Consider the following 12,855-nt stretch of genomic DNA (forward strand, 5'->3'; position numbering starts at 1 on the left):
TGCCAAGTAAAATAGCAGCTCAGTTCTCTACTTGGAGTTCATTTGTTCAAAGAGCTTCTTGCAGGCCTGTAGAGAGATATTTTTTAATGCATTCCCCCTCCACCCCCTTTGGTCTTACTCTCACCTCATTGATTTCAGATGGCCTGGGGACTGGAAACATCCCTGGTGGGCTGTCATACACAAAACCTGAAATGGCCTAACAAAAAATTAGTCCAATTTTTGTTTATTTAATTCATGGAATAGCTTAGAAAACATGAGCCGCTACAATCAGGTATTGACAGTTGCATTCACTCACACGGCCCCTGAAGGCCAAGGGATAAATTTGAACCATCGTTCTGGCAAATTTGTAATATAAATACTAAAAAGACATGCACAGAGGCAGAAGCAACAAGCAGTGTATGGCGTTTAGTTTTCCAAAATAATCCTTCATAACTTTGCATGGCTCTTAACACAAATAAAGTACTCTTTCTATCCTTCTCCCAGAGTATTTACACTGACCGGTTTAGGCACTGCTGCAAGAAGCCAGTCAAGAGAGTTTCCTTAGTAAGCTAAGGTAGTCCCTCCTTTCCCATTTCAGGATGTGTAGAGCCTCTTGTTTTTTTCCAATAAAATAACTGTGGAGTAAGGATATGTTTATATGGTCATATTTTTTTCTTTTACAAAGTTGCTCCTGTCAGTTTTTTTTAAAAAGTATTATTAGCCCCATCATTCATAGCACCATTTCTTTTTGGCAATATATAAAAGTTCTCATTTTTGTAAAAAACAAAAATACAGTAGTACAGATTTGAGGTATAACTTTAAAAAAATACTGGATAATTTTGCTCTAAGCTTAAACCGCTTAATTCCCTTCAGTAACAGGTCACTGGTTGTCTGGACACAGTTTGAGGAGTCTCTTCCATTATGTACAATAATATCAGGATGTGGGGGTCTTCTGCCAGCTGTCATAGTGAAACTTTACCCCTCCGTTCCCATGCCATGTTCCAGGTAGTTTACTTTCTTCCTGCCAGAAGAGAGAAAGGAGTGTTAATTTTGGAAGGCTGCGGTTTTTAGTCCGTGAAGCAGTTTTTTGTAAGGAGACCAAGATGTAAGTTCCTTCCTGCCTTTTCCAGATTTAGTCTGTGCCACTGACAGCCTACAGTAAAGCCTTTGCTCCATAGATATTTCTCTACTTCAGCGGTTCTTAACCTGTGGGTTGTGACCCCTTTGGGGGTCGAACGAACTTTCACAGGGGTCGCCTAAGACCATCGGAAAACACATATTTCCAATGGTCTTAGGAACCAAGAAGAAAATAATTTCATGGTTGGGGGTAATCACAACATGAGGAACTGTATTAAAGGGCCACGGCATTAGGAAGGTTGGAAACCACTGCTCTACTTAATCCACTGTGGAATGGCCTGTTGGAACCCACAAGCGCCAAAAGACCAGTAGTTCTCAAACTGGTCCTCAAATATTTGAGACCAGCTCCCAGAATTCCTGACCATTGGCCATGTGGGCTGGGGATGTTGGAAGATGAAGTCATCAGGAGAAACAGGCTTGGTTCCAGGCTGTAAGGCCAGATGTGGAACTCACCCTCTTCCCTACTCTATGGTTGAAAATCATACAGTCCTCCAGATGTTAGTATGTAGAGAGACCTTATAGTACCTTTGAGACTAACTAAAGGAAAAAGTTGGCAGAATGAACTTTAGTAAACTAAGGCGTGTTACAGACCGCCCGTTTGGGGCAGCCTGCACCCGCCCCTTTCCCCGCTGTATCGGGGCCTCAGCTGCCAGAACGGCAGCCTCCGAGGCCCAGATCCACTGCTTTCCAGGCCGCAGGGAAGTGGCAAAAGGCTGCTTCCCCGCGGCCTGTAAAGGGGTGTCCTTGGGGCTTCAAGCCCCAAGGACACCCGGCAACGGCGGGGAGGAGGAGAAAGGGGCCCCTTGGCCCCTTTCTCCCTTGCGTCGCTGGTGCAGCCGTCTGAAGGCTGCACCAGCGATGCAAACAGTGATGCAAACAGTTTCGGAGCTCCTTTTCGCGCTGCGGAAAGGGCGCTATATGCGACCTCACATGGCGCGGCGACATCACGTCCGCGCCGTCTCATTTGGAGGCGGTGCATTTGTGACATCGTCATAGCGGCCCCCGTGTGGAATGGGTGCCGCCATTTTGTACGTGCTGAGCACGTACTTTTATGCCCATCTGTAACAGGCCTAAGTACTTCCTCAGATGCATTTGGTGAGGAAGTAGAGTTGAGTATGAGAGCTCATGCTGCCAACTTCTTAGTCTCAAAGGTGCTACAAGAGCTCCCTCCATACTGATTCCACATGGCTGCATCTTTGAATTCCTCCAGACGTTTTTAGACTACAGTTTCTAGAAACCCTAAGTAGCCCAGCCAACAAACAGTAAGGAATACTAGTGGTTGCAGTCCAGCAACATCTAGAGTGCTGCATCATTATCATTCAAGGAGGATGGATATCAACAAGCTAGAACATGTCCAGAGGACATGTAATAAAATACATAATATTTTAAAAGTAATTTTGTCCATGAAACAAAGTTTGTGTACACTGCATCATCAGAATGGAAAGGTGTCACTATCTCAGCCACCCATGTGGACAATTTTGGATTTTGGAGCCTGTAACTGATGGACTGTTACTTTGTGGAAGATGAAGATCAGGAAGAGCTTCCCAACAGTAAGTGCTGTTTGATAGATGGAAGGTAATGGCCTGTCCTTCATTGGAGGTTTTTAAACAGTTTGGATGGCCACATCTTGGGGTTCCTTTAGCAGTGCATTCCTGTGTGCCAAGAGATTGGCCCTTGCCTTCCAACTGTTACTATACACACTTTTACAGTAAGAAATGTGTTTTCATGAGCACTGAAAGGTTCTATGAAAAAGTTACCTTTGAACAAAATCCACATACATAACACCCTCTTTTCAGTCTAAACCCAGTTGAGTGTCATTTTTCCAACTGTTCAGATTGGATTTTTCCTTCTGTCAGCCTGGCCAGTTTCTACAGCTCCTGGTTCCCTTGGCAATGGGACACACATTCTCTCACCACATACACACCCAAGTGCAAATAGCTGTGCCACATTCCTGAGACCAATCACACATATACCCACACTCCAAAAAGAAGGGGTTCTTTTTGCAGAAAGCAAAAGTGTCTGTGTTAAGCAGTAGCTCCTCTTCCTCCCAGTGCCCTTTTGGTTAAGCCTCAGTTCTTACCTCCTGGGCAGTAAGGATGGACTGCTGTTATTCCATAGAGATGCGTCCTCTGCTCGGGAAGATACTCATCGGTAAAAGCACCACTGTCTTTGTTCACAGCTATTACCCCGTCTCTGCAGATAATGAAACAAAAAACAGTTTTCACCTCACTCAACACCTCTTTTAAGAACTGTGCCCACTGGGTATGGTAGAGTGAGAAAAGTTAACTCCTAATATATTTTGTCTCTACTTAGATCATGATGTGTGGAAAAACAGAACAGCCAGGACTGATGGACATTATAAAGACATTAGAACTGCGATGGGTAAGATCAAAGTTCTACTAGTCCACCATTTTGTTTAAAATACACAATGAGTGGACTCTGGGAGAATCCACAAGCAGTAACTCACTCATCTGCTCTTTCATAGTGTGGGAATGGATGTACTTTTCTCTGTTCCCCTCAACTGACAAAGTACATCAAAGTACATCCTTGATTATCTTTTGAGAGCCACCTTGGGTCCAATTTGGGAGAAAGGCATCTAACAAATAAATACAGTTTCCCCTCTGTATCCATGGATTCCACTGTCCATGGATTCAACTATCCATGGCTTGAAAATATTAATATATACAGTCACTCCTCTGTTTTCACAGGGTATCCATTCCAGACCACCACCACCCATATAAACGGAAACTTGCTGATATGCATGCATCCGGGGGCACCTATGGAGGCGCACTCCATTTTGTCTCCCTCTGTTTGCTGCCCGCAAATGGGTGAAGGCCATGAATTTCAAGTCCGTGAAAATGGAGGGGCGACAGTATATATATAAATTCCAAAAAGCAATCCTTGATTTTGACATTTTATATAAGGGACACCATTTTACTTATCTTGTATTTAATGGTATTTAATTGAGTATCCATGGATTTTGGTATCCACAGTGATTCCTGGAATCAACCCCTAGCAGAGGGACTCACTGTATGTCCAATTGCCTCAGTTTTGCAATTTTCCCTCCCCAAGGCCCACCCCAAACCAAAATTCAGGCATTGAACATGTAGAGACCCTTGGGACCATGTGCAGCTAACAGGCCACACACTTTGCACACTCACTCCTTTAAGGTCTTGATTCAAGCACCGCATTTTTCTACCTAACCTTAGAGGAGAAACTCACTTTTCATACTCAAAATGGTGCTGCCAAGTGTCCATCTCCCTTACAGCTCGTAGACCAGCTGTTTGGTAAAAGAGGCTTTTTCCACCTACTTGTGTAGCCTCAAGCTACTGGCCTAAGAGGCGCAAACATACCTTCTCCAGTCTGTATGGTAGAAGTAGTTGGCGTAGCTAACAATGCTGAAGGGGTAGTTGAGGTTATTCTGAATGACGCGCCTCCCTCTTCCATCAGGTAAAGCACACTCCAGCTTCTTGGTTCCTTTCACAAACACAAGAGAGTTAAACCTGGGAACAGTACCAGTTGCTCCCTTCCTTGCACTTGTGCATAAGGGCAAATATATAAACCAGATTGTCTGGTTTTGCTTGTCATAGTGTGGATTTTATTGTTTGGTGATAGAGAAAAATTATTCACTTTTGCCAGCATGTTGTGGCCAAGACTTTATACAGCTTTTAGCACACACAAACACGCCCTTAGTTACACTGGACCCCCACAGTTGTGTGACTCATGGTACAACGGGTACCAAGGCTCACAGGAAGGTTATAGTTATGGAGGTAGAAGGAATAAGAGCTTTTCCCTCCCCAAATGAATTTTTCCTTTAGTCCCCAAATTTCTACTGCTTTAGAGAACGAGACAGCGGAAATCATTTGTACCTTTTCCTATTTACTGTGTTTGCATTCCTGGGTTACCTTGCCTGTCCCTTTTCGTTGAATGCTTCAACTGTATTTTGAAATGCTCAACTGAAATTTGAACTTACTATATTGCTCGAAACCTGGGCACAGTCAAAGCTGGGGCCTATAGATTATCCCTAATTAAAAACCTGGCCCACAGTAATGATGTAAAGCAATGGGTTCCACACTAGTTGCTGCTCTCTGTCATAACACACCCAAAATGGTTTAATTCATTTCAATGAAATCCACTTTACCTGCATCTGCCCAGCAAATCAGTTTGGAAAAGGGATCAAAGGTCAAACCATTGGGCAACCCAATGTCTTGGTTGACCAAAATCCGCCTGTTTTCTCCGGTTACAGTGGACATCTCGATTTTGGGGGCTTCGCGGTTCCAGTCTGTCCAGTAAAGGTTCCTGGAGAGCAAAGAAGTTTGGCCTTGTGGTCAAAGTGGTTAGGCAAACCAGAAGAGAATACCAAGAGGCATGGAATGGTTGCCAGTTTTGTTTGTTTCTCTGTCCTTTTCCTGATCAACAAGGGCAAGGGAGGAGCAAAACAGACTCAAGGAGCCAGTCCTCAGGATGTTGGCTGAGTCTAGAGCGGGCTCACTTTCATCCTCCACTCCCACAACCAAGTAAGGCAAAGGAGGAGACCTAGCCAACATCCCTGAGGCCTGCTTCAGAGGGGATTTGCACATAGTTTAAGTGTGCCAAATTTGGAGATTCTGCATCCCCACTTGGTTATGAACATGGTTATAAGCATTCTTCTATGGAGTTTATCACATGGGACGAATCCCATGCAGAAACTAAATTTAAACTGAAAACAACCCGTATTTGCAGGTTGTTTTTCAGACAACGTTTGGGGTTAACCTGAACAGAAAGTTGAAAAAGAAATGCATTTGCAGAATGTTTTTCAGACGACGTTTGCATGAAAGAGAAATAACGCAAAAATAACCCGAATGCAAAATCGTCAAAACCAGCTCCTTTTTACTTTCGCTAAATTCCAAAAGTACAAAACAGCTTTCTCTTCTGATTATTTTCACGTTATTTTTTTCCCACGCCTATGCATCTGACAAACAACACCCGGATTTTAAAATCCCCTTTCTGCACTGGGTTTTACAAATTCGCCCTCCATGTGATAAACATCTATGACTGAGGTAAAACTTAGAGGAACATGTTCCAAATTATTTTTATTTATTTTACATAATAAAAAAACACATCAACAATAAAAAAAACAGTCCATCAATTAAGTCTCTTTCATGCCAACAAAACCATATCACAGATCAGGGTTAAGAAAAGTTTGGACTTGGGGCCACTTATTCTTTGATGGCTCTTAATCCTTCTAGACAGTGATGTCTCCCAGTGTGATAACTCATGGTGTCACCCTCTCCATTGACCTCCTCCCATTACCACACCATACAGAAGCCTTAGTAATGTTATTTGTACTAAAGTTACTCATAAATCATAATTCCTATATATCACTAATTGTAATGGTAATAGCTGTGATAAACAACTAGCAAAATGAAAATGATGCCTTTAAAATGAAATATTGTATGCCCAACCTAAATGTATTTACATGTTCATTGTTTCATATGGCTAAAGTGAAAAATTGATAAGATGTGATTGTAAAAAATAAAACCTACAGCCTTTTCTAGGTCTAAAATGGCCCAAGGAGGGCCAAAAACATGGTGAAAATACCCCCCTTTTCTCCTAGGGCATTCTGAGGACAAAACAGAAATTGATTTATGGTTTTGTATTTTGCAGGAGCAGGTGTGGCAGAGGGTTGTAGACTTTCAAGTTCTCTTGGGCTAATTACAGCCCCTTACCCTTCCTCAGTTGCCTACTCCTGAGCTGTGTGCTCTTTTCATGGGTTTTTTATAACTTAGTACCTGAACATGCATAGTTAGTTTCTTCTCCATGTTTATAGCAAAACACGTTGCCACCAGCAGCAGCAAGTCATCTTTTAAAGTAGATGACAAAGAGTTACTTCAGAAATGTTTCCGCTGCTTCCATGGTTTAAAAAAGGTGCACGCAGGAGCCAGCTACTGCCAGCCACTTACCCACGGATGGGATCCACTGCAATGGCACGTGGGTTGACCAGGTCGGTGGCAAAAAGTACTCGCCGTTCTGTGCCATCCAGCCTAGCGCTCTCGATTTTGTCCAAACCACTGTCTGTCCAAAACATGGTCCTTCGGAGGTGGTCAATGGCAAGGCCTTCTGGACTGATCAGCCCTAGCAGAGCAGACACCAAGAAAGAGGATATTGGGTAAGATCCCCCTTTAATGATAATGGAGCATAAAGCTCTGCCAGTTGTAGTTACCAAGGAGGTCTGGAGGGAAGGAGACAGCACAACAGAATTCTCCATACTCTACCATCACCACAATCAATGGCTATTTGGATCAAGGGACAAAGTATGGGGGGAAACTATTGTCCAAGGATATTGGCTACGTTCTTGCAAAATGTCAGGAAAAGTAGTTATGTTACTGTAACTCCTGGTTATGCTACTCATATGCCGATGTCAGGAAGAGAAAGCATTTTGTTATTTACTTTGTTCTTGTGTTTCTACTGTTGGTGGGGGGATCAATTTGAGGGTCTTTCTATCTCCTGCACCAAAAATCGTCCCCAGACACATCAGCCTAAGTCTCCAGGAGAACTCTGGCCATTGTCCAGGGAGCAGCAAATTATTTTATGGCCTGAATTTTATTGCAACTAGAGTAAGTCCATTGGGTTTACCTATGTTTTGATTCACTAGTTATCAATTGATTCAACATGTCCCCTCTAATGAAGACTAACCAAAAGAATTCAGGTGTACAAGTTTAGAAAAAGAACATTTGTTTTCAGAACTATGATGGTAGACTCCTGCCAATGGAATGGCTTCCACCAACAGAACAGGGAAAGAAGGTGATTCTTCCTGCCATTTGGAACAGGCTGGGTTGCTTTTTTAGATTTTCATTTGCCTAACTTGAGCTTTTGGAGCTATAGAGATGTACATAGAATAGCACATTATAAAAATAAAGACATGTTAGCACTTGGCAGGGAGTCAGCCTAAGTACAAACAAAGATAAGATGAAGGTAGTAACCAGCATATAATAATAACAATCCCGATAGTACAAGGCTACTGGCCTAATGCCAGCAAAACACCTTTGCACCTGTTCACAAGAAAATGAGACACTAGTAGCTTGGGAGATAAATCTCAATAGCTGGTCCACCTCTGTTGCTGCCGAGTAACTGCTGATAAACCAAACTCCTACATATGGTAGGATATTCCTTTCTTGATGGAAGCTTGTTATTTAATACCTCACTAAATGTCAGTGTACAGATAAGGTTAGACAAACTAGGTGAGGAGTATAATGTTTTGCTCAAAATTCTTATAGAGGCGTAAACTTGTGCGTAGATTGATTCAAGGTCTACGTCAGGGGTAGGCAACCTTTTTGAGCCGGGGGCCGGGTTGCTGTCCCTCAGACAACTGGGGGTCCGAAGCCAAAAAATAAATAATTAATTTTTTTAAAAAAAAATTAAATATATAAATAAACCAGGACAAATGTAGGACAAAATTTTCAGATGGAAGACACTTTTAAAAAAAAAATGGAGGACATGCGAAAAAATTTGCTGATTTTTAAAAAAATGTTAATATAAATCCATGTTTCTGAGGCTGCTATAGACAATTGCCCCCCAAAGGCCCCGGCGGCAATCGGTGGCAGGACTGGGCTGGGGCTGGTCCCAAGGCCTTGCCGGGCCGCATCCGGCCCGCAGGCCGCAGGTTGCCTACCCCTGGTCTACGTACTCTGTCTGTGCTACTGAGCATATTTATCTGAGCTATTTGTGTTACAGATTGAATCTCTCTTATCCAGAATTCTAAAATCCAAAATGCTCCAAAAATGCTGAGATAGTGACACCTTTGCTTTCTGATGGTTCAGTGTACACAAGCTTTGTTTTATGCACAAAATTATTTATAATACTGAATAAAATTACCTTCAGGCTACAGGTATAAGATGTATACAAAACATAAATGAATTTCTCTATATATATATGTGTGTGTGTGTGTGTGTGTGTGTGTGCACGCGCGCGCGCACGCAAATACTGGGATTCCAAAATAAAATTTTATAAATCCAGAGTTCAAAACACCTCTGGTTTCAAGTATTTTGTATATGGGAAAGGCAACCTGTATCAGAACATATCTTAGTGTAAACACTGCAACTTGATTTCTGGTTAATTTCCTTATACAGTACTGTATACCAACACTTACGAATGGAAACATAGAGTTGGAAGAGACCCCAAGGGCCAGCCACTGCAATCCCCTGCCATGTAGGAAGAACAACCAAAACACTCCCAAAAGATGGCCATCCAGCCTCTACTTAAAAGCCTCCAATTGTCCGAGGCAGAGTATTCCACTGTCTCTTACTGTCAGAAGGTTCTTACTAATGCTTACATGGAATATCTTTTCCCATAGCTTGAATCCACTGCTCCATCTCCTAGTCTCTGGAGCAGCAGAAAACAAGCTTGCTCCATCCTCAACATGACATCCCTTCAAATATTTAAACAGGGCTATCATTTCCCCTCTTAACCTTCTCTTCCTCAGGCTAAACTTATCCAGCTCCTTAAGCCACTCTTCACAGGGCTTGGTTATTTCCAGACCTGTCATCCTTTTGGTCACCCTCCCCTGGACATGCTCCAGCTTGTCAACATCCTTCCTAAATTGTGACCAGACCTGGACACAGTATTCCAGGTGAGGTCTGACCAAAGCAGAATAGAGTGGCACTATTATTTCTCTCAATCTAGACCCTAGAATGCTTAAGGAGAATACTGATATGGATCTGACTATTAGATAGAACCTTGGAAGCTCAGGTAACCAACACGGCAACTCCTAGAAAATCCAAACAGATTCCAACCAACAGGTATAAGGCAAAGAACCTTCAGTCTTCTACAAGGAGTAGAAGGGACCACACTTGTCTCACCTTGCCCTTGTGCCCTCAAATTTATGTTTATTTTATTTATTTAGGCAGTGGTGGTGGTTTGCTTCCACATGAGTGGAGCAGTGAGTTTTAGCCTGAATTTTAAAGGTGCTATCTAAGGAGCTGAACCCTATTTCCAAAATAGTTTCAACACCTTGGAAAGCTTCAAAATTAAAAGCAAATCCTCCACTCTGTTGATGCTGATGTCACCAATGGTACAATGGTGCCCAAACTTTGGTCCTGCAGATGTTTTGGACTTCAGGTCCCATAATTCCTGACTGCTGACCAAGTTGGCTAGGGCTTCTGGGATCTAAAGTGCAAAATAAATGAAGGACCAAAGGTTGGGCTGTCAGTCACTTACCTGAGCTTATGATGTTCTCTGGCTCAGCCCCTGGCTCGAATCCCGCTCGGCTGATGGTCCGACCTGCCACATCCGTCCAGTACATCATTTTTTCCCTGCAGTCATAGTCGATCCCCACCACAATGGAGCCCTGGAGTGATGTTATAGGAACACATATACAACCAGTTACAAAGATTTCTATGTTTGGCACATAGAGGGGAAAGGGCTCTAGCTGCTCCCCATAGTGAAACATGATTCCTAAAAATGGATTGATAAAAAGCAGATCCCCTCTAGGACCAATGCCAGGTACCAGATGTGGATCTACTGAATCCTCTGCCATTACCTGTAACTTGGGCCTGAAGAAGGGAAACAAAATAATGAAGGCATAACAAAATTACATCTCATAAGTAATACACACAAAAGGAAAGTTACTCCACTGATGAAGAGACATAGCCCACCCATGTCCCTTAAGGGCCATGGGACAATTTTAACATATTTTTAGGACTCTCTGGGCTGTTTCAGGCTCAGTAAAGACTTTTATTTTCAACCAGGAAGTAAGGCTAGTCAAATTCCAGTGCATTTCCCAATTGGAAAAAATAAAGGCCTGGGGACGAGAACTTGTGGGTGCTGAGGCGGCCTAAAAAATCATCCATGGGCAACCCTTTTACCAGCCTAGCACTAAAGCATTACAAATTTGGTTACTGCATTGGCTGCAAATTCATTATCCCAGTTACAAATGTGTAACCTGGAGTTATATCTTCACAATAGGTTCGTATTCATGATCCTGATGTTTTCTCCAGTTTAGGAAATATGTAGGGACAAGAGAAGTTCCCCAATCATTTTTTACTGGGCAGCAGCCACTGCAAGTGACAGGGGCCTGTTCACCTGTCAATTGAGGCAGAACTGAGTAATGTTTCCATCCTCTTCTGTGAGCAATCTCCGGTGCAAGGAAGAATTGCAACAGGGATCCTGTTACTGACTGCTGCACTGGAGATCTCTTGCAGGAGGTGGGTGGAAACATCAGTCAGCTGCTTCCTGACTGATGAGAATAGACACAGCGTACAGACATTAACAGGAACCATAGAAATTAATAAAGCATTACAAATACTGAAGTTATCTTTGGGTATGATACTAATCAGAAGTAGAGAACACTTATAAGAAGCAATCACACAAAGAAATGTTATCATAGGAAGTGTAAAATAAGAAGAAAAGGCAATATGTCCTCCAAGTTTTTCATTGACACATATAATATGTAAAATGGAAATATACATGTATGTTCGTAGCTGTGTATATGTTGGAAATAGTATAAGTTAACTTAGACTTTTTTATTGATGGATACACGTGGATTAAAAATAAAATAAGCTTATACACACACACACACACAGAGAGAGAGAGAGAGAGAGACCCCTGTTACTCACAGCAGCTGCCGCCTGGTAATTGGGTTTGGGGGAGATGGGGACATGAAATGCTACCTAGTTATGCAACCAAGGTAGTTATATAGCTAAGTAGCTGGTCTAGAATTTTGGCCATAATGTTTAAAGAGTGTGCATCTGTCTTTTGCATGCATGTCCATGAGAGTATAACCCTTGTTATATGCTGGGGTTTGGTTTCAAAATCCCCTGTGGATAACAAAATCCGTGGATGCTCAAGTCCCATTAAATATAATGACATAGCAAAATGGTGCCCCATATAAAAAATGGAAAATCAAGGTTTGATATTTGAAATTTATACTTTCTTTGAACATTTTCAAAGCGTGGATGCTTGAATCCGTGTATAAAAAAATCTGTGCATAAGAAGGGCCAACTGTACATTGGATGCTCTGCCTCAATCATGCACAGTTCCAGGGGCAACCAGACCTGCGTTCAACTTCAAAACTATCAGCTCCTTTTCCCAATCATTTCCCCTCTCCCTCAGAATTGCTTTGGGACCTTCCTCTGCTTCATCCCATGAAAATGAGAAAAGCAGGGAAATGGGGCCATGATCTTCCAACAGTTACATCTCCTTTGCTCAACCTATGCTATATTCCCTTTGGAACATCATATTCAGTGTCTGTTTCAATTCTGTGGAAGACTACACAATCCCTGATGGTGGGTGGGTGGGTGTTTTCTCAGTCCTCATCTGTTCATGAGAAAATGATCCAGAGAACATCTGCCTTCTCCCTTAAAAACATTGTTCCCAGATTGATTCTTGGAAGCTTTGTTTGCACACACTTCTTGGCCTGGAACTCATATAAATCTGAGCAAATATTATTAACAGTTGGAGACAGAGGAAGAAGGCAGAAGAAAAGCCTGCAAAGGGATCTTTTCTCCCATTCCCCTTTATAAGTGCAAGACGAATTAAGGTGAGAGGAGGGAAATGACTCCATCATGAATCCTATTGTTGCTAGCAAATCAGCTTGAGAAACAATTTAATACTGGGGGGTAGAGATGGAGGCGCTTTGGAGGTTTCCAGGGGTCTTACAGATCCACATGCATTTCCCCCACTGCTGGCCTTCAGCCACATCACTGTGGGCTATCCCCACAGTCATTCTATGCACATCCTGAAGCCACATTCCCTTCTTTTTTT

General features: G+C 42.6%; 1 protein-coding gene across 1 annotated transcript in view; it reads right to left on the reverse strand.

Annotated features, from left to right (window-relative positions):
* Positions 1–207: 207 nt before the first annotated feature.
* Positions 208–12,855, reverse strand: part of NID2 (nidogen 2) — a 41,833-nt gene continuing 29,185 nt past the window's right edge. Inside the window, exons 12-17 of the mRNA XM_042460926.1 lie at positions 10,312–10,441; positions 7,059–7,230; positions 5,258–5,415; positions 4,470–4,593; positions 3,197–3,309; positions 208–1,000 (exon numbers count right to left, since the gene is read on the reverse strand). Of these exons, the coding sequence (XP_042316860.1) occupies positions 990–1,000; positions 3,197–3,309; positions 4,470–4,593; positions 5,258–5,415; positions 7,059–7,230; positions 10,312–10,441 (708 nt within the window). The 3' untranslated portion in view covers positions 208–989. The remainder of the gene's footprint in view (positions 1,001–3,196; positions 3,310–4,469; positions 4,594–5,257; positions 5,416–7,058; positions 7,231–10,311; positions 10,442–12,855) is intronic.

This window comes from Sceloporus undulatus, chromosome 1 (genome assembly GCF_019175285.1).
Source record: "Sceloporus undulatus isolate JIND9_A2432 ecotype Alabama chromosome 1, SceUnd_v1.1, whole genome shotgun sequence".
NCBI classification, from domain to species: Eukaryota; Metazoa; Chordata; class Lepidosauria; order Squamata; family Phrynosomatidae; genus Sceloporus; species Sceloporus undulatus.